Source organism: Zootermopsis nevadensis, unplaced genomic scaffold, assembly GCF_977971745.1.
Source record: "Zootermopsis nevadensis isolate Lab colony 2312 unplaced genomic scaffold, Znev_1.0 Znev_ptg000061l, whole genome shotgun sequence".
Classification (NCBI taxonomy): domain Eukaryota; kingdom Metazoa; phylum Arthropoda; class Insecta; order Blattodea; family Termopsidae; genus Zootermopsis; species Zootermopsis nevadensis.
This window is the reverse complement of record NW_028259192.1, coordinates 23,068,744-23,091,249: the sequence shown is the minus strand read 5'-3', so window position 1 is coordinate 23,091,249 and position 22,506 is coordinate 23,068,744. Positions and strand designations below refer to the sequence as shown.

General features: G+C 40.4%; 1 protein-coding gene and 1 long non-coding RNA gene across 8 annotated transcripts in view; one reads left to right on the top strand and one right to left on the bottom strand.

Moving 5' to 3' along the window:
* Lmpt (four and a half LIM domains protein limpet) overlaps positions 1-22,506 on the bottom strand; it is a 147,425-nt gene that overhangs the window by 24,314 nt on the left and 100,605 nt on the right. For 5 of the 7 annotated variants that reach the window (XM_022061673.2, XM_022061671.2, XM_022061676.2 and 2 more), the window contains 2 exons: positions 2,638-2,838; positions 1,887-2,061 (listed from right to left, as the gene is read on the bottom strand). In XM_022061673.2, the coding sequence (XP_021917365.1) occupies positions 1,887-2,061; positions 2,638-2,838 (376 nt within the window). Of the gene's footprint in view, positions 1-1,886; positions 2,062-2,637; positions 2,839-10,193; positions 10,570-17,038; positions 20,137-22,506 lie in introns of those variants that run through there. The other 2 variants (XM_022061670.2, XM_087341070.1) reach the window with 2 other exon arrangements.
* LOC110828711 (uncharacterized) lies at positions 14,282-16,729 on the top strand. The gene is made up of 2 exons (XR_002542754.2): positions 14,282-15,096; positions 16,323-16,729. It is a non-coding gene; the product is annotated as an uncharacterized LOC110828711 (long non-coding RNA).

Genomic DNA, 22,506 nt, shown 5'->3' with positions numbered 1-22,506 from the left:
TATCTCTGAATTTACACTAAAAATGATCTATTACTAGCAGCGAACGGTTGTATCTCGAACTTAGATCGAAAGAAACGTAGAAATTTTACGTTTGGAGGAGTGGTCTCCCATTCATATCGTGTCTAAAACCCACGTAATTGAAACTGTAACAGATTATAAGTTTTTAGTATTATTTAATTTAAACACATGTGATATAACGAATAAGAACTTTCATTACTTCAAATGCAGTTAATTTAAAGAAAATTACGGGCGATGAACGAGTAATAATTCGCTGTCCTGTTCTAACTAATGGCAATCGACACACCGCCGCGTTGGCAGGCAACTACTCCGGCTACAAAGCACGACGTGTAGTCTATACCATGTGTTGCAGGCGTAGTCAGAATTACAGCTGTGATCGAATCGTTCCGCTGGTAGTCAGTGGTTTGAACACGGATCCATGGAACACGAACAGTGAGAAACACTCTTTATTGGGGGGTGGGGAAGAGAGTGAGAGAAAAAGAATCTTTTGTCAGAAGGTTCCCAGGCAATGCCCACTCGTCCTTCTGGAAAGGATAACATAACAGTGAAGACGTTAAGGTGATAATTTCTGAGATCTTTAAACACCCAGTCCGTACCGCGAAGACAACACTACACTTCACCATTACAAAGATCAACTGGTTAACGCTGTTTATTCTGATAATCTTAAGAAACGTACCAATAAACTCTGTGTGCAAAATGCATAGCCACCGACTGTTAAAACGCGTAGTACATAAAGTCACCAGTGAGCTTTAAAGGGTTAAGAAAGTTCGCGTCGGTGGGAGTTGTGTTTGGGCGGAAATTAGGTGTTGGCAGCACTGGGGCGTGATGATTAATGGCAGGTCCATAACACACGCAGGTGCTCCGCCCTGTATTGAGCATGCAAATAGACGAGAAGTTTACTGAAAGGGGACTGCACTTCGTAACCCGGAAAAATCAGACACGAACAGCGGAGTTCTCTATAAATAATGTATTTCGGAGGCTGGCAAATGAAGAAAATGCCTGCCAGTCATGTGTCTCCCACTCTTAAAAATTGCATTCTACGCTCGTCCACAAGAACATACTTGGTCTTCGTAACGTAACACAAAGTTGACGTATATTTACGTCTTCAAATTTTAAAGACTCTTTATCACTGCTAAACTACGTAAAAAGTGTTACTAGTTACGTAACTAAAGTACTTGTAAATTAATAATCTGAACTATTTCCTGGGTCGTAAGCCTACAGGCGGCTGTCTTAGGATATCATCAAACGTGTGTGACAGAACCGAATACCGAGAGATAGACACAGTGTTTCCCGATGCTTGGAGTCAAACTTAAAATAATACACCGATAATGTCTTACGCTGATGCGCACAGTGATAGTCTCACATGTGGGATGTGCACGACGAACTCCTTACAGCAGAAGACATCTGCCCGATTATGAATCCTACTACGCAGCTTCATAGAGGAGTTGTCAGATTCAAAACCCTCTAGGATTTGAGTGAGGTTTTGTTATTGTTATTCGAGATCTGTTCGAATCAGCCACCCAAAGTACCACAAGATCTCCAGGCACAAAGCGCTGGATGTTTCTCGCAGAATTCAGTAGCCTTTTGGCAAAACCAATCTCAACTAGACACCTGCAATTGGGGTCGAACTGGTGCTGATGTACCTTGGATACATGCTTCCGAGGGACTATAGAGTGGCACAGGTTAGGGTCCCCTGTGTCCCAGGAGGCGGTAATGAGTCTGACGGAACATGTTCAAAGCTACGGTCCTTTCTGGATTTCATCGACTATGCTTCATGGTTGTGACTCCCTTCAGAATTTCCCTCGTTAATTCAGTTCCGAATTCCTACAGCCTTACAAGAACAATACAGGAAGACGTTCACCACTCACCGGCTCTGAAGATCTCACCACAGCCATCGCAGCGGGACGCGAATTGGGCATCGTAACAGTTGCCACAATAGATCTTGTCGGCCTTGGACCCGAACTGCTTGTCCACCAGGGACACTCGGCACTTGTTACACAGGAAACAGGCTTCATGCCAGTGCTTATCCTTGTACGACAGATCCTGCAACAGACGGCTTGTCAAAGTCGGGCGTCATTTGTTTTTGACAAAGGAGAAAAAAACAAGTGATGACCGCGGATTTGGGTGCCCCTAAACGATACGTCCTTCCGTAACAATTCATAACCATTTTAATGACCCTCACATCAGATGTTTCTAAAGCTCATGAGACGATGAACCAATTTATTCAAATAACAAGTAGGAAGAAAGTTGAACCGGAAGGGCTGACCGACATGTTTGCGTCATTTACCTGGAGGGACTGAGGAAAGTAACGACTACTGTTAACGCCATTCTCAGATCAGAAACGGGTCGTCCGTGCCCCCAATGCAAACGTTCCTCTGCATTATCACCGTCTTACTAGACTTTTTGTTTTATAAAATACTTTTATTCTAATTCTCTTCGTTTTAGCAAAGAGCGCGTAGCCATTAAATTCATTTTGAAGCCAAGTGCTCAGGAAAACATTTGGACACGAAAATGACGAAGACCGTGAGAAATTAAGGGCGATGGATCCCAACACGATTAAGGGCCCTACGCGATCTTTGCGCAGGGAGGGGTGTCACGCAGTTAAGGGCAGTGACTCACCTTCGAGTCAATGCCGATGGTCTTGCTGCACTCCTCGCAAGCGTTGGCGAACACCGACTCATAACACTTGATGCAGTAGGGATGGTCGTCCCTGAGCACGTAGCGCTGCCCTGTCAGGGACTCATCACACTGCCAGCAGCAGAAGTGGCCGGAGTGCCAATCCTTCGACATCGCTTTCGTGTATTCTCCGCTGAAAATTAACTGCAACGAGAAGATGACACATTACCAAACGCGTTCAAATCCTCAAAGCGGGCGGTCTACAAAGTGCCCAAATCTGATCGAACTTCACACACAAACACACATACATAGGGTGGTCACTAAACATCACTGGCGATGAACCTGCGTTTGTGAGTTAGTTTGCCGACGGCCATACAGACTCTAAAATCACGGTAAAGGAAGGTCCAGAGGTGGATGAATACCATCGGCATCAGCTGTCCTTAAGCTTCCTAGCTTCGGTTCTGACCAAAGAAACAACATGGACCTCTAAACGTCGGCAAAGCCAAATTCCGCGCGGTGCCAACTACTGATAAACTGTGCTGTCAATGAATAAACCCAAAAATATAAACAGGTCTGCTAAAAAGGTGACTGAAGAGTGGAACGAAATATTTCCCGAAATGATTAAAATGTTGCCATGTTCCACAGCAATTCCGCCTGGTTCAATATTAATCTACTAATGGACGGAGTACATTCATTTTGCAGACCAAGAGATCCTTCGGGGCTGTGTGCGTGAGAGCCAAGGAATGCAATGAAACACAGGAATGACAGGAAATATTTCTGCTGTGGACGACTCAGCCCCCCCCCCCAAAAAAAAACACAAACACAGGATGCACAAGAATACGTTACCAATATTAAACTGTTTGAATTCATATATTTATTACCTGTAACTCTGAAACGTCGACGTTACTAACGATTCTTGAAAATTCTGTGAAAATGTTTCATTCATTATATCAACAGTATTTTGGGCATCGCCCATTGTCGGTGGTACGTTTTACGTACTCAGCGTTTCATGAGGTGGCTGTACTCCGCCTTCGAGCGTCATGAAACAGACTAATTTTTCTTACCCATTTTCATTTAACGATGAATGGCGACAAACCTTTTACCCAGCCAACTCCACCAAACAAGTGCGAATCTCAACAGATATCGGAGTATCACAGCTTGCACTGTAATTTTCGTCTAAAAAAAATGTAGGTCAAACTCGTCAGAAAAATTAACGAGCACAATTCCAACGCCGTGTAGCATAACGTGCAGATTCCGACGTTTCGGAGGAGTGCATCGCGGCGAGGACCTGAAGCCTTCGTTTAAAAAATGTTCTCTCACACTTACTGCTTGCCACATCGAGCCTCGGAACACAAAGATCACTCCACTGCCAGCTTACAGAACGGCCAAGACACGAGCCACACTCTCAGATTAACTAAAGAGTTGCAATTTGCCACATCGTCACACTTTGTAGCTAAGTAAGCTACAGGAACATGGCGATCAGATCAAGGATACGCTGGGCGACAGATGTAGCACGAATGGGGGCGAGGAATTCATTTAAATTTGTCTTAAAACCTTAAGAAAAACCAATTGATAGAACTGGCTCAGGATATGCTTCAGAGGTAGACTTTTGTGAACAGACACCCCCCCCCCCCGGACGGTGAAACCTAAATGAAAGAAACAACTTGGAAGACCGAGCCGAATATGAGATGATAATATTAAAATGGAATTTAAATGAACCGGGTTCACGAATGTGTACTGGATTCACATAGATCAGGTCAGGGTTCAGTAACGAGGGCTTGAATATACAAGATATTAAAGTTTCGTGTCACATAAGCGACTATCAGATTCCCGAACACGACGGTCCACATAATTTAATAATTGAAAAAAATACAGAAACCATTTACCCATATTGCCACGTTTAAAACAAAAGACTATCACGCGATGATGGAGCCTGTTTCCCCTTGCAGATATACGACCCCGTTTACGAGGTGTCAAAAGGGAGGCGTGTTCCAGGAATTGCGTTGTCTGTCAGCCCAAAACTAATAAGATCCGGCAGTCTTGGGGTAGGACTCTGCGTGACGTAACGTGGGAGGAAACAGGAGAATAAATGTCACTGCTGAAAGGGAAAAGGTCACTGACAAGCGACCACCAGGAATTGGCTTCACGACCTGAACCTCACCTCATTACTTCAAGGTCGCAGACGCATTTTTCAGGCGAATAGCTTGCAATTTCTTCAAGAGGTACAGAATCCTGTGATGGATTCATGACGGCCAATCTATTCCATGGGATAGAGTCGTTCAGCTGATCAATAAATCGTCCGTATTTTATGGAAATCATCCATCGTCGTTCATATCAAAGGAAAAAAATGGTAACTACTTACACATACAATAATCAGAACAGCTGTTTTGGCCAAGACTCAAACCGGGTACCTCCTGACTACAAGTCACGACGACAGATAAACAACGCAGGACCGAACAGCGAGATTAACCCTCTGAAGCCGAAGATCGTCTTATATTTAAGAATTCAGTCCGTACCGCGAAGAAAACACAACACTTCACCATTACAAAGATCAACTGGTTAACGCTGTTTAAGGAAATAATCGCTGTTTATTGTGAGAATCATAGAGAGAGAGAGAGAGAAAGAGGAAATTGGTGGGGGAGAAAGAGCATCTTATAGCTAGAAGGTCCCCAGGCAATGCCCGCTCGTCCTTCTGTTAAGGATAAAGTAAGAGTGAAGGCGTTAGTGTGATGATTGGCATAAAAGACGGAATTTTGAAATTTTGTATTAGAGAAAGCTGAGGCTATTAATTTGGAAGTTTAGTACATAATTTAGAAGTTCCTACTGAGGGGAGGGGGGTAAATTTTGACGGCGTTAAGGGGTGGTAAATTTTGATTAATTTAAATCGGGAGGGCTGCATGAGAAGCTTGCACTGGCAACTTGGAACTTGGGAACCATCATAGTTCGTCTGATTAATATTTATGATTTCAGTCCGTACCGCGAAGAAAACACAACTCTTCACCATTACAAAGATCAACTGGTTAACGCTGTTTAAGGAAATAATCGCTGTTTAGAGCAATTATCATACAAAGCGGACGGAACAACTACGCTTTAAAGAGTATCGAATTATCAAAATAACTCCAAGACCACGGGCTCTTTTGGTATCGAATATCTGACATTTGCAAGTACAATACAAGTGCTGGAGGGAAGTGGAACAGCGGAAGTAATGATGTTGACGTCACAAAGAATCAGATAAGAAACCACGCCCACTTTTAACACGATAATAAGCCAAAGGTAGGTCAACCGAGGCGAAATCCCCAAATAAAAGAGAAGCTGTGATGACGCAAAGGGAAACACCCTCTTTTGTTGAGAAATGCACGAGAGATCTGGCAATTGGGCAGATTTTACAACAAAAGGAGAACCTTCAGTGAGTGTGGTCACCTTCAAGCATAATGAACGGGTTAAAGCTTCAATAATTCAATGTTGCCATTGGTTTAGTCGATTTGTGCGTGAAAGTGTTCAGTTTTTAATGGAACACCCTGTATATAAACTTAAGTCGGCGCCAAGTCATTAACAGCGTAGAAGAAATAAAATGTCAAGGCTGTGACCGAAAGGTCATGAGCTATTTCAGATGATATCCCAGAGTTTCGGTTGGAAAGAAACAAAAATTCATCCAAACAATACAGAGTGTCCCGTAAGCCCCAGGGACTAAGGAAATCTCGATTATTTGACAAAATTAATGAAAATAAGGAAATTTCTTTTGGAAATCGCGTTTTTTCCAATCTCAAGTGTTGGAATATTGAACCCAGGACGAGGCGTTACGGTGCTATACACTTTACATTATCAACAGGTCAAAACTAAGGCGATGTTGCCAGTTTGACTTGCCAACGAAGGTGGGGGAGGGAGGATGTTTCCTAAGAAGCGGGATGCGGTAGTGAAGGGAAGACAGATATTGCGGGAAAGACGAATTGAACGAAACCAGGAAACCCGAAACGACTAGCAAACTTTCGTGTCAACGTGGCGACATCGCTGAAAGTTTTCACTGGTGTAAACACAGCACTCGATAGTGAAAACGCGCGATTTGCAACGTCGCCCTTCTCACTTTCTACGTATCTTGCCAAGAAACGGAGTTCTCTCCGATTTGCAGGAACTCACGAAACACCCGGTATGTAGCCTAAAAATCAGTAGGCCAATGTACACATATTTGTATCCGCCATGAATTCAGACCGTATACAGGCGCAAATAGGCTGCACGCACTGGCAAGCAGTCTCGACGCCAGCTGCCACAGTATTCTAAACAAGCTTGGCACAATCACAAACACGTGACATAACTTCCATTCCAGACTTCCGGTTTAAGCAAAGACCGAACACTCATTACTAAAGCATCTTCAGTCTTTCTGAGAACAAGCATTTCGCTTCACGCTTCTGGCAAACAACGCCACTTCGTCAACAAAACAATTAATACAGCCACAAAAGAAACTTAATCCTGACTACTATTCGTCACATATCTTGTTAATTAAGCGACCAAAGACCGGCTGACTCGCCAGTGATGCCAACTGAGATTCGCACAGCGATGAAATAGATGATAGTGGTATTCTGGGTTGTGACAGCGTAATCCTGCAGATTACTACGAACATTTCGGAGGAATACATCGCCTCCATCTTCAGGTTTTGTAACCACCTACAAGACTAAACACAGTCATAACTCAGAACAGCACAATCGGCGGTTCAAGTATTTGTCAGACGTCGTGTTGCGAAAATAATTTAAAAATTGTTAGGGATTGTCAGAAAATTTACATTTCGGGGGGGGGGGGACTCAGATCGTTCAATTCGTGTTTCTCCTGACGTAAACATGAATATGTACTCAGATTATAAAAGAATAATGCAAACACTAGAACCAATAGTGAACTATATAAGTTTAAACAACGCATTAAAACAAAAACACAGAAACAAGAAACCAGCAACGCCAATGTCAATGTTATTTAGTAAGTACAAGAATGACAATCAAAACGTGATTTTTGCAATAGGCCCCTTTTTATCATGCAACCAGCAATTCATCAAAACTATCATTTCAGCCCAAAGTCCTCAATTCTAAATTGTACAGTGTCCCACATAACTCGCAACCGGCAAGCGACGGCCGAGTTCTGCGTCGTCATCGACCCATTACCCGGTAGTTCGCTCGCTGCCGCCGCTGCGGCGTGCTGTCATGGCGGGTCGCGCGTTAAGTGAGACACCCTGTATAATCACATTTTCGTAAACTGTTAAGAAATCAAACAGATCTGACTTGTAAGAAAGTTTCGAAAACCATTCTTTATTTCTTGAACAATGACCTGACATTGGCGAACTGCTACAAAGATTCTAAACAAGTAACTTCACTGGTTATTAAAATTCCAAAACCAAAGCACGAGATGTTATTGAAGACACATTAAACACGCATGTGTTTCGTAATCATGCATAACAATTGAAAACACAACACAGCAGCATGCGTTATGCTACAGACAAAAATGTCGTGATATTTACCTTGTTAATCAATGCTGGGTATGTGCTGGTTCTAATAAGTACAATTACATTCACGAAATAAAAAAAACTGAAATTCAAATGGGCAAATTTACCCAATAACCTAGCCCAGGAAACATTTGCGGAAATATCAGCGATTATTAGCCCCATATTCTATTTATTTTTAAATTAATATTGAGATTATCGCTCCATCTAAGCGTAAGCCGTCCATTTTGTTTAACGTTTGTATGTATTTCTCGTCTCCAAAATGGCCGCCTTTTGTCTCCGCACGCCGCCCTCATTTGTTTTGACATCCCAACAATATTTGATCATTACGCGATTGCCTAAATGCCTTTTCTGCCATGGGACAACAAATCAGAACGCGCCTTATCGAAACTATTTGAAATCGGATCGATAAAATTAATATTAAAAATGCTTTCATTTCTGTAGTAGATGACGTTCAAAAGTAGAGACATTCAAAGTCCTTCTTTCATATTGAAAGTGAAATCAAAAACAAGATAAATTAAAAACTTTCCTTAGGAATTATTAAAAACTTGTCATCGTTCTCTGGACCTAATCAACACGATTACAAATCGATCACGTAATTTTACGAGCAGTGCCAACATACAATTATCTTCCCTGCCATCTGTTGGAAATTATCTGTGACAGTACAGGCTTCATGGCGTCTTCGTCATATCTGTGACGTTTCATTCCAGAAATAACAAACTTAACCTTTAAATCGTGTTGAAGGCTTCGACAGAATGATAAAATCCCCACTCCATCTTTTTTGAGAGAGAAAAAAAATATCTCAATTAAAGAACATACAAAATCGAATCCAATAAGAAACACGAGCGAGAATTTCGATCTGGAATAACTACGAAGCCCTTTCTTATTCTGCATGTCTCATTATACATAACCTTACCTACCCCAGATATTATTACTCTTACAATTAATTAAATACTGACATTTAAAAAAAAAACGTCAGAAATCAGTTACAGAACTCAAAGTGGGCTCTATACTTCTCGTCAGACAATTTTTTTTTTTTGTAAAATTAATTCTGTCTCGGAAAATCGATTAGTTTGATTCAAAATTCATGTATATCTGGCAGATTTGAACCAAAATTCAATAATGTTAACAAATATCACAGATTTCTGAATACTAAATTTCAATGAAATCCCACTGGAAAGACCAAGAAATTAACCACGCCGCCGATAGAGAAACACAACCTCGTCATTATGCTAAGATTTTACGTCATTTTCTACGGGAATTAACGAAAGTAAAAGTCCTGCTTCATATTGCAACTCTGCAAGCAGTTTATCAGACAAAACAAACACCAACAGGAAGTTAATGAACCCGGAAAGGAATTTAATTTAGTGATGGGCAACTTGCCTGTTTGTCCCCGACTTTATTTCAAGCGCTTTTGTTTTGATACCCGTTAATTAACGATTCAGAATTCCAAGGCACTGTCTCATTGCATCTAGACCTTCTTTTGTTTGCGTTGCGTAAATGGAATTCGAGATAAATCGATTTCCACACAAATTCGACGCTTGAATTACAATAAGGAAGAAATTAAAATTAATATTATTTTAGCGTTACATTCGTACATAAAACTGCTAAATAAACACATCGAGATTCATTATAACATTTACAGAATCGAAGACACGGTCATCAGACTAAAATTCTTCACGAATTTCTCACATGTCTACATGTCTAACCCACATACTCGCAAATCTGGTAACACCTACGTACAATTATAACAAAAAGTTTCCTAATAACTATAAACTCCATAGTGACAGATGTTCATCACCTTACAAATATAAATTTTAAATTATTTTTTTTTGAACAGTACAGCAAACACAAAATGTAATAATATGAATTCTTTAGCTGAAACAATGAAGATTTCTTCAGATTCGAAACCTTTACCTGAATTCAAATTTTAAATATCTGACAATGAATAAAAGACCTATATTTTTTTTTTTGCTGGAAATGATCATGCCAGGTATCAACTAAGGCTTGTTCTTCCCGCACAAGAGGGCAAATGTTTCCTTAGCATCGTCGTCCAACGCGGAAGACAGCCAGCACATACCCATGGTCGTTGGTGATGTGGTTTTCCTTCTCGATTTCAGTGATCGTCACGTCACTGTTATCCGCGCTTTCTCGACGTTTACTTGTTTTCTTAACCTTACGAACTTTACGTTCCGTTGTCGTGAACTGCATCTGAACTTCTACATCGGCCATTATTGTTTCGTTATTATTCTTCTTCTTCTTCTTTATATACCACGAGCAACCAACAGATTATTCAAAAATTCCCGAAAACTAAAGACACTATTTCGAAGCAAATATTCCACCGAAGTGGAAAACGAAATTATTCGAAAAATTTCTCTCTCCAAAAAGTCACGGCAAAGCGTTCTGAACACGGGTACGACCGGTGACCGACTAGAACTCCTGATGTACCACACAGAATACCATCTCCTAGCTCCCTCCCCCACCCCCTCTGTTAACAACCCCCTACAAAGGCACAGAGACAGGAGCCCCCTTCTCTCTCTCTCCCCCCCCCCCACTACGTAGAGCTATTTTTCAGATATTTTCCTTCTCCGTCGCCAAATTTCTTGTTTCTCCTTCGACATTCGTTGCCCCAAATCACGCCTGCTAATCCCCATGCGCAAAGGTGGACGGCGCAGATGTGTGATGCACAGAAGAACCGATACAGCATGTTTCGAAAAGCAATGCACAACTCGTAATTCCATCATCATGACAGAAATTCAATCAAGGCCTTTCAGGTAAAATACGTCTGTACGCGCACATCAAACCACTTAGCCAGTAAAAACTATTGGTACTCGGGAGTGACGTCATAAGTTTACGCTCTCAAATCAGGACCACCCCCCACCCCCACCCCCCATCAAATAACCTGTGAAAAAGGTCTAAGTCTTCGCAAAATAAATGTTACAAACTTTAATAAAATCTTGCTTTCTCGTAAATCGTTTAGAGCCTCCGTGGTAATCATACGTACCACGTGCTGTAACAATCAGTAACTCTTAATTCTACCCACACAATGAGCATTTATGGGGCTCGTGTGGTCTCAGAACAAACAGCTATTATTTCCTTAAACAGCATCGCGGAGACGCGTCGTGTTTTATTTGAGGTACGGACTGGACTTTCATTTGAACTTTCTGGTTTCCATGACGACAGACTCTCTGGAGGTGCCTGATGGTTCGTCCCGCCTCTTTCTGGCAGAACATCGAAAGTCTGCACTTAAGACCTAAAGATCTTTAGGTAATAACGGAACGAACTAATATCATTACCTTATGCACACGTTTAATGACTTTTAGCTTAAGACTGAAAATAAAGACATGTAAAGTGACTTAACAACTCTGCACAATTCGGATTTAAATTTAAATTTAAATTTAAATTTAAATTCATTGAGGGCATACGAATAAAGGAAGTACGAATGACAAAGACGATAAATACACTTATATAATTCTTCATAAAGTCTGATAGTAAGGGATCGCTCGTCCACATCACAATAGACATGATAATATTAAAACGGAACTTAAAGGAAAAAGGTGTTAATAATGTGGATTAGATTCATCTGACTCAGGATATGAACCGGTGGTAGGATGTTGTGAGCACTGTAATGAACATTCGAATTCCATAAAAGGCTGGGAATTAGATTGATCGTCTGATCGACTATCAGCTTCTCCATAATGACTAAGTTAGTTACGAATGTCTGGAGGTGTATCGGAATTCAAAAAGGCAAAATTCAATCTTCACGCCTACTTCAAATGACGGCCTTTACCAGGCTTAAAAATAACACATGCTTACACATTAAAGCATAAGCTATTTTGAACCGGCGAGTCAAGAGCTTACGAAACCGTCAGATACGTGCAGTTTGGCCGGAACAAGACAAGTTACTACTGTCACTGCCCAGGAAGACCAAAACGATATCTCGCATCTCCCCCCGGTCTTCACAGAATCCGTTTCCTGGTTGCCACATACACAGGTCTTACTTAGTACGAGTAGATCCATTGGAATCCTCCCTACCTCAGAACACACAATTGGCAGTCAGCAACCCTTTAAACCCCGGTGGTAATTATTAAAAATCGGTAACTCTGAATTTTCCCCAGGGATCGTATACGTTTCGTACGATTCTCAGTATAAACAGCGATTATTTACTTAAACAGCGTTAACCAGTTGATCTTTGTAATGGTGAAGTGCGTTGTTTTCTTCGCGGTACGGTCTGAATCTTTAAATACGATTTAGACGGGTTAATAGACTCTCATTATGGGTTTCGTACGATCCTCAGAATAAACAGCGATTATTTCCTTAAACAGCGTTAACCAGTTGATCTCTGTAATGGTGAAGTGTCGTGTTTTCTTCGCGGTACGGACTGAATTCTTTAATATTAATCAGACGAACTATGATTCTCAGTGTAAACAGCGATTATTTCCTTAAACGGCGTTAATCAGCTGATCCTTGTAATTTGTGAGGTGTTTTCTTCGCGGTACGGACTGAATTCTTAATTATGATTTAGATAAGCGTCGTCTTTAAAGGGTTTATTACTTACATCTCACGGATTTGTTCGCACTGAATATTCCGTGGAATTTGGCACAGTTATAATTTTATTTAAATAACCTTAACCATGTGTAAACAACGGAGTTTTCTTAGCCTCAATGACATCGAGGAAAAAAAATGTAAGGTTGCTACCTTCTAATATTCGCCTCATTACCTATATTTAAAATTCGTCAAACTAATGGCGACTTGATGGGGCGGGGGGAAACTTCTAACACTCTTGAGTGATGAAGAGATGACGAGAAAAAATGGACCAAAGGTAAACAAGCTCTATGCTTTGTGCACTTCAACTAGTGTTATTAGACGAGAAGACAAACGATTGTGAACTTAATTGTTCAATGAATTTCTCAAATTAATTTTCTCCAACATTTTTCATGGATATGATTCTGATTTGTTACAGCCGGTCGCAAATATTTTAATTCTGAAACATTTTCAAACAATTAATTAGTTACATACATATAATGATTGTCTTGTACTCTGGTGACAAGACGTGATGAGACACTTAGTATTTTTTTCTGTGTCCACGTTTAGATAAATCAGCTTACTAGCAAACAAAAGAGTGTTTTCCTTCGCATTTATCATAAACTAAGATCAGATCTTATAGGATAATGGGAGTGAAACAAGAGAATCAGTAAGGCAAAGTAGTTTCCTGATAAAAAATTTCTTAACACTGTATATAATTTTATGAAATGTTTATTGCGCAGAAACACAGTCAAATCTACAATTTAAACTTATTTTTCTTAAATTACACATATACTTTGTGCTCTTACGTGAACATTTTCCTACATACAGCTGTTTGTATGCAATTACTGAAGCAAAACTTCAACCAAAACTGCATACAGTTTAAAAAGTTGATAACAGAATATGACATAAACTATTTTCAACAAAAGCACCTTTAAAATAACAGTCCTCACATCGCATATGGCGATGTTTGTAAGAGCTAAGTAATACATTTATTCATAAAAATATGCAGTTAATAAATCAAGTGCGGAAAATCAAATAGAAAATTAAATAAGTGTTAAAAAAATGTGTCGTGTAATGACAAAAAATACATTATTAATAATTTATCACAGCGTTATTAAACGTAAGCTTGTAAAAGAAATTACCAAGAGGACGGAAATACTTTTATCGCATGCCCAATTTTCCCCCTTTGAATTAAAGTGTCACTAAACAGCGAACAGAAGAACAGATCACACGTTTCGTCGTATCAAAAGTGGGAAAATAAATCATTCCACTTCGAAACGCGCAGGGCTGTACGAAAGCGCTACCTTCCAGCAAGTTCATGGACAACATAGAATGGCATATTCGACCAAAGTCTGCTCGCTCGCTTGGTTCGTTTGTTTCTGCGTCATGACTTTAAGTTTCCACAGATCCATGAATCCAAAAAGAACAACATTTCATATAACGTATCGAACCAAGAGAGACACTGAGATGAGGACAGACGTATTATAATATGATTTAATCCATTTGAGTTCATGAAAACAATTATAAGGTAGTATATTTGCGTCATATTGTGAATTAGGTTAATATTTTCCGTCAAATCACAATTTTAATAAGATAATAAAATATATAAAATATTTAAAATATCATTTCACGTTCCGCATCGAAATATTTTAAATATTTTATATATTTTATTATCTTATTAAAATTGTGATTTGACGGAAAATATTAAAATATGAAAACAATTATGTCAAAACACACAACAGAACAGCTTACTTTTCGACGTGACGCAACCAAAAACATTACATACACTTAAAATTTGAAAACAATATTAAACATAAGAATGTTGGCGTTATTTTCATCAGTAATTAAATTATTATGTAAGTGTAGTCGCATTACAAAAATAATAAAATATACGCATAGCGTAAAATTCCCCCACTCAGCCAGCACTTTAAGCAGAAACGAGTGTGTGAATTGCCAGTTATAGTCATATTCGACTAAAACTGAACTGTGTCCACAAATTTTAATGAAACACCCACAATACCAAATTTAATCAAAATCCGTTCGGCCTTTCTCAAGTTGTTAAATCCGTACAGACGGATGGACACAAACGATCTCAATAGCCGCTCCTCAGGGATGCGAACGGCTTAAAAAGTAGCAGACACAGATCCAGACAGTTTTCTAAATATAATTTCCAAGCAAGTTGCATTCACTAGAAGTCACAACGAAATATTTGTCCGTCCTCGTCTCTTCTGCTCATTTCAAGACCGAAACAATTTTAATCAGAAGCCAATGTATTCAGGGCCCGTCGCTGCCATGCCTTGGCTTCGTCAGTCTGTCTGTCAATTGGCTGCAAAGTGCTCGAGAGCTACCATGAATCAACGCTCTGTTACATTGACGTAAGCTGGCAAACAGTGAATCACAACGCAGATGTGAAGACGTTTCAAATTTAACTGCATCTCAACTACCACAGAACGAAGGTACGAAGTTATTCGATCAAAAACTTCAGTTAACAAAACATAAGAAATCCTGATATTGTCCACACGGATATATCGTGTACACACACATCTTACAAAACGAAATCATATTCAATGTTTTAAAACCCTAGTATATCGGCTGATTTATTTACAAGCTTCAAGGAAACATGTAAAAAAAATACTTTTCCAAACTAAAATTCGTAATATTTTAAAACATCTACTGAATAAGAGCACGACGTGTCTACTTTGAAGTGGAATCACAATTTTATTTTGTACACGGATTTCTAAGTACCTACAAATACGTACAGCTTTCAAATAAAAATTAATTCGCAACAATTTATTAATCATAATTAAGCCACATAATATTTTTAAAACATTATATCCGAGACCGAACTTAACGCAGGCTGCATTTCGGGGGATCCAGAACGCGTACGAAATTTCATCAAATTCTGCTACACACACGATCAGGACGCTGTAACGTCAGTTGCAGCCTCCCCCTTCCTGAAGTTATATTTAAAAGCAAGTACGAAGCCAGACGTCTCTGGTAGTCCAACATTAATACCAAACTACTTTGCCGAAACTGTACAGAAATCAGAGCGTACGACGATCTCGCTGAATTTCTACCAGGTTTAGTCGCAAAGAAGCAACTCGAGTCACATCCATCGACCCTTTGCAACCGATTGAGAAGGGAAATCTAAGTACGCATTTAAGAACTACGACATTAAAAATACGATATATGACCGAGGTTCAGTATATAAAGGAACACGACGTCATGAAGCACTTTATGTCGAAACGAATGCAGAAAATTTCAGATACCACAGCCTTTCTCACTGCGACCATTACAAGTAAAATATTAATTCTCATTCGCTAAAGACATGCCTGAGGCTCTCGCTCTGCTCCAGATTACAAACAGCGATAAGGAAATATTCAAGAATTATTTAAGGATGTCGTGACCTATTGTCAAGTACGGTATTTCATCCAAGAAACAATAAGTTAAAAGAATATCAGATGTTAGGTTACATCATGATTCAGAATCGACGCCTATGCCTACAAGGGAAAAACTGGGCATGCCAGGACAAAGATCCTTTCAACACAAAATTCCATACACTACAATACATAACTACTGATCGTGCAACTAATGGTTTATCACATAATGCGACTCAACTACACATGAACTTTGATATGCATATCCTAATTGTAATCACAGGGCGATGTTGTTTGTTTTACAGGATCTGAGACCATGCAAACTCGCATAAAGGAGTCTACAAGGCGTCACAATCCAGAATATCGTCACATTCGCCGCCTTGAGAGAACATCAGATCTCACAAACAATAACAACATTTAAGGTTATCACGGCGGTAAAGAGATCGATGTTCAACATTTGGCATGTAACGCCACGTGTACCCGGACAAATAAACCAAAATCCCCGAGGTAAAATACTGCCTCCAGGAAGGAAGTCGTCAACCCTGAATATAAAGGCAGTACGTTCCTCAGAATATTTCAAACCAACCGAAAAGTTCAGACGTCTTTATAACTGAACAGAACAACATCTGTAATTATAATAATTAATTAGATCGAGGCAGTAGTCAAATTAAGGTAATAACGAGTAAGATTCAATAAAATGAACCGAAATATTGTTAAATGTAATTTAATGCTGAATTTGGGGCAAAACCTCATCATAGCTGCTTCACCCAGAAGAAAAGGCAGGGAACACACAATGTGCATGATTCAAACACACAGTTTATAAAATCAAAACAGGTTCCGCTGTGCATTTAAGTGTTAATTAACTATTCCAAACATGTACCACACAATCCGCTACCATGGCAACACACAAGTAGTAGTGAAACACACGGAGAGAGAGAGAGAAGTATTCATTTTTTTTTCGTTAAAAACATCGGGATAACGCCACTGACTACACCTAACGGGTTCCACCGCCACTGCTTACCCAAAAGGCTTCTTTCGGGGCAGATTTCTGTTGTGACGAACTCTGCTCTTCACTGACGCTCAAATCATCGTCATTATCATCACGCATTCCCTCGTCTGTGTCGTCCTTTCTTTGGGTAGTGTCATCGTTCGGTGTTTTCGATTCGTTTAATTTCGGTGGGTTTCGTTCTGTGCGAATTTTCGGGCATTCTGCGACATCGCCTTTTCCCGTCGTTTCTCCAGCCACTGCCTCCTCTTCCTCTGCTACTGAAACATCCGTCATCTCATCTCTTGGTTCTGCACCAAACGCGTCCCATTTTCCCTCCGCTTCGCTGTCGCACGACACGACGTCTTCAAACGACGAAGATCTGGCGGGTTTCCTGTACAGTTTCTTCGGTTCCTTTACGCTTGAAGCACGAATCAATTTCGGATTATTTTCACTAAACGACGTGTCTTCGGTTTCTTCGTCCTGTGCCCTGATTTCCGTCGCAGAACTGTACCTCTTCTGTTTGTAACCCTTCCGCCTTTGAAGTTTCAATTCTTTTCTTGAAAAATCATTACCAGAAGCGATATTTGAAGGCGATTTATCTCGGAAGATGATCGAGACGGGTTGTTCATCAAGCAAATCGTCTCTCCCTGGACTCTCCGCTGATTCTGATATCCTCCCCTCACTCGCGTTTGGAGTCGTTTCAGAATTTGTCGATGTACTGGTATCAGCTGGCATTTTGATGCAGGAAGACCTCGAAGATGTCTCTTCCACGAATTGTCGTAACAATTCTTCGTCTTCATTTGCAAACACTGACTCAGGTGTTGCGAACGACACCGATGGCCTCTTTATAACGGGAGTACCTGGGAAGAATATCGGCCAGCTGATATCTGTTTCGGACTTTCTTGGAGCAGAAGGGAATTTTATCGGAGACAAAGATGGCTGATGATCTGTTGGTAACGGGGTGACAGAAGCAGATGTTTCAAGTGAAGTATCGATTGTTAAGGGAGAACGAGACATCGAAGACTGACCGGAGGTATCGATAGTTAAAGGAGTGACTGACGTAAATGAAGATGAACGTATGTTGGAATCCAAAACGTCATGTCCCGTAAGACTTCCTGACGTGGGCAAACCACTGTCATCCTGACGACGAGCACGTTCATCGAGAGACGTGGCAAAATCAGTTAGGGTCATTTGTGAATCTAAATGGCTTCCCGAAACGTCTTGTTGTGCGTCATCATTGGTGATGCTGATTTGTTTATAGTCTTCAAAATCAGGTGAAGAGGGTCCACCTCCTTCCAGATCCAGATTCGTTTCACTGATAGGATGGTCTTCAAATGTGACATTTTGCAAATTTTCCTGCTTAAAATCTGTGGTACTCTCTGTGCCAAAAGTATGAACTGAGCGTTCCACCTGACTATTTAAGGCTTCAATTCCTCCCCTGGAAACATCTGATCCTACGTCTCGTCCAGCATTTTCTGCACACAAAAATGTTTCAGATCCAACATGAAAATTACAAGCAGGAAGTTCCTCTCGGACGTTACGTAATTCAGGTGAACGAAATGAGTTCTCGTTTACAACTTCTGTCCCTTCAGAATCTATTACGTCACTTGAAATCGAAGGGCTGTGCTGAGAATTTGGTGTCACAGTCGCGATGGAAGATGATTCACTTACAGAATTTGAAACAAGCAAATTCTGATGGCTCTGTCCTGAGTAAAAACTTGTTGGGACCGCAGACTCGTCTTGGCCACTTGTAACTGCGTCATCTTGATGTTTATCAAAATCTTCCTCGATTGCACTGGATGGTTCCCCTGCCACAACTCCCAAAATCGACTTATCGTCTTGTATTTCTAAATATGATGATATATTATTGATTTCAGATCTTGTACTTGGAATCTCACCTTCATGATTCACAGTCGAATCTACTGCACTACCTGATAATAAAATCTGTGACTGACACCCTGTAGCTGGAAACTGTTCAAGAACTGTAAGTGCACTGGAACACTTATCTGTTATAAATTCTGACAACGGAATATTTGTTCCGCCTTCTTGAACAGGAACTTCACTGCCAGGTTCAACCGTGCTTTTCCTATCCGATATCTCGCTGCTGTACAAATCTGACAACAGATCTTCGAGGTCAGATTCTGTTTCGAGAATACGCGTTGGATATTTTACACCGAGAAAGTCGTTTGGTGAATCTCCTTCAAAACTTTGTTCATTGACTGAACCCAAAGAAGAAGTGTGTGATTCATCGCCAGTGTTTAAAATAGGAACTTCATTCTGCTGGGAATCTGTATCTTTCAAACTGAGAGGATACTTTTCGATCCCAGCGTCAGAAGAAATTGTCTCTTCAAGCACACAGTCAGACAGTCGTGGGCCTGCACTTTGAGTTTGGGTTTCTGAAATCAAAACTTCATAACGCGCACCAATATTTACAGGATGTATCTCACTTTGCAAGCCAGAAGTAAATTCATCAGCGAATGCTTCCTGGGACCTCCTGTCGTATTCTTCATGAGGGATGTGCGATATCGCATTCTTGCCAACATTGTTAATCACATTTACCTCACTCTCATCGTTATCCAGTGACGATGCCAAAATGTTAGGTTGTTTCTCGTAACAGAGGACCTCATTTTTATGCTCGTCAACAGAAGGCGACAAACCATTTCCGCTATCACTTCCAGATTCCTCGTAAGTCGAAGAGTAATTATTTTTGTCAGCGTTCTCAAAATGTTTCACAGTAAAACCATTCTGAATATTAGACGAAGTGTCCAAAGACTGATTTTCAGTCCGATTTAAAGTATCACAAACATCGTCAAATGTCCCAAATTCAAAATTATCACTCGGCTTTTTCCGCCAACGTTCGTAAGAAGCCGTGTAACCGGAAGTTACAGCACAATGTGGAGTCCACAGAGGAAGGTAGCCATCTTGAAAATGTCTGACACAAGCGAGAACTTCCAAGACACCAACGCACACCACCAGAACAGAGAGAAGTAACCCCATTCTGCCCTTTCAACACTCCCTACAGATGTTTAACGTATGAATAAAGTCCAAATTCGACAAAATCCTCATATCTTTAGACAGACAAGTCGCCTCTAAACCTACTCGTACGGTCCCCGACACTCGTTTGCAGTGCGACAGAGTTAGAACTCAGCCAGTACCCTAAAGATATTCTTGGTCGACGAATGTAACAAACATCAAGGGGCTAGGCCAGGGATTATAATTGTGATAGACCTCAATATCCAAACGGAGGAAGTGACATTGAGAGCAGCAGGTGATTAGAGAAATGTGCGACCTACTTCTGTCAGAATTTCATCAACGCGAAGCTTAGCGTTCAGTATACACAAAACATACATTTTGTTTCCGACATACGGATGAATTTGGCAAAGCGAACTTCAGTCGTCAATAGGTCACGTGACTACATACACCTCCGCTATATTTTTCCGAGCCAACTAGGTGATGGTTCACAAACAGCGCCCCGCGAATCGCAGGAGCTAATCAAAGACAGAAATCAAAATAACACAAAGTCTTCCAATACTAATAACGAAATGGTTGTAAAATAGATATCTTCTGACCGTGCATCAGAATTGAGTTTCTCTAACATCCATATGATAAAAAAATGAAAAAAAAAAATTCCGACAAAAAAATTTTCGCGGCCAAAATCAACGCACAAGGACAAGAGTTTGTTAATGTCCAAAATTTATAGTCAGTTCCACAAAAGCACAGTTAAAAATTTCCCTGTTAATTTTGTGAGCCAGATTAAATATCTTGAACACGTCACTATAATCCTGTAAAGAAACATTAGCACATTCAGCTACAAAAGATAATAATAGTTTTTAACATTCAAGGATTCCCCCAATATTTCTGTGGGCATTAAAAGCAAAGTTCGATTAGCCCTGGTACAGGCTTACCAACACAGGACGTGAGGTAAATAATACGCCGAGAAATGAAAGGGTGGTCATATAACATTTTCGATAACGATTACGATGTCAATAACATTACTGTTAATACAAATAACAATAATAAAAAGACGGCGAGGAATTATGATTATTTTTAAAAGTGAAAGTGAAATTCTGTGCTCTGGTGTGGAGGTTCTGTCTGTACCATATTGCGTTACACGCAGGGCCGAATACAGCGCCGTCCAAGGAATAAACACGACACGTTTCTCGTCTGTGAGACAGAGAGAGAGAGAAGTGGCTCACTTTTATCTGTAAAATCATAGAGCTCCCCTGCAGGAATTCTATTTGTGTGCACCTAGAAAGCAACTCTTACGGCGACGGAAATAACCCGGAGCTTGAAAATTTCTCATACTTATGCAGCACCTCCTCTGCAAGTCTCAAGCCACATTTTGGTAGCTACAAATTCTCTTTAAGACGATAATACGGAGGACTCGTAGAGAAACATAGCGTTCCTCGTATTCGACAGCGCCGAGTGGCAATAACCGAGCGTCCTGTCTCTTGGCATCGAATCTGTACAAACTCTGACTTCCGTCTGCTTGATATGAAGCCATATAAGGCGTAATAACACGATGATGATAGAAACCCTGTGTAATTTCACCAAAGTTTCATCTTACAGACCCAGAATTTTACAGATGACAACTTCAACACCCAAGAACTGAAGTCACTGACAGAAATACGAGCCATGACAGATTGAAAGCAGCGGTCATGTAAACCACAACGCCGAAAATGCCTTAAAAGTGTTACCATGGTGACAGCTATAATACTTATTCATCCCGCCTACACGGTCATCAATATTGTTCTATTATTTATATGTACGGAATGGAGGTAAAGTTCCAGGCATTTTAAAATTCCAATCTAGACAGAGATGAATTAACAGCTAAGCGAATTCTCTCGTCTTTACCCACTAGACAGCGCCGATTAGGTACGAAAGTGCGTACAGAATTTCTGAAAACATGACAAAGACTTTGTCTAGTACCAAATCCCTCACTTTTACTCAGAAGGTAAAACTTAAAACTTAATTTCAATTAATCACATTCAGTCATACGAACGATTCTAAGTATTAGTCTTTAAAAACTTCCGTTCCAAAACCCAAAAACTTTGTCTGCTCCCTTACACAAACAATCCGTAGAGTTACATAAATTTATCCGAAAGAGAACTGAACAGTCTAAACAAACTTTCGGCTCGGCGTACGTTTAAATAAAGACGAGACGAACCAAATGCTTCACACAGGCATCGCTCGATGTTCGCCTTGTCTCTCCACGAACATCGGCATTCCAGGTCTACACTGAATTATCCTGTAATTTTAAAACGCAGCGCCCGTGAGCGTAGGCCACCGGGAGCTACAGCAGGCACCAAAAAAATTAAAAGTTAATTCTCGGTTAATAAAACCCGAAACATCAACATCTCTACCCACACACACACACACACACACAAAATGGAAAGTGGATTACATCCAGAGTGAGTTTTATGTATCTAAGACATAATCTTTAAGATCCTATAAAATAATAGGACAAGGTTCATGACTGCTTTAAGGAATTTTGAGCTTTA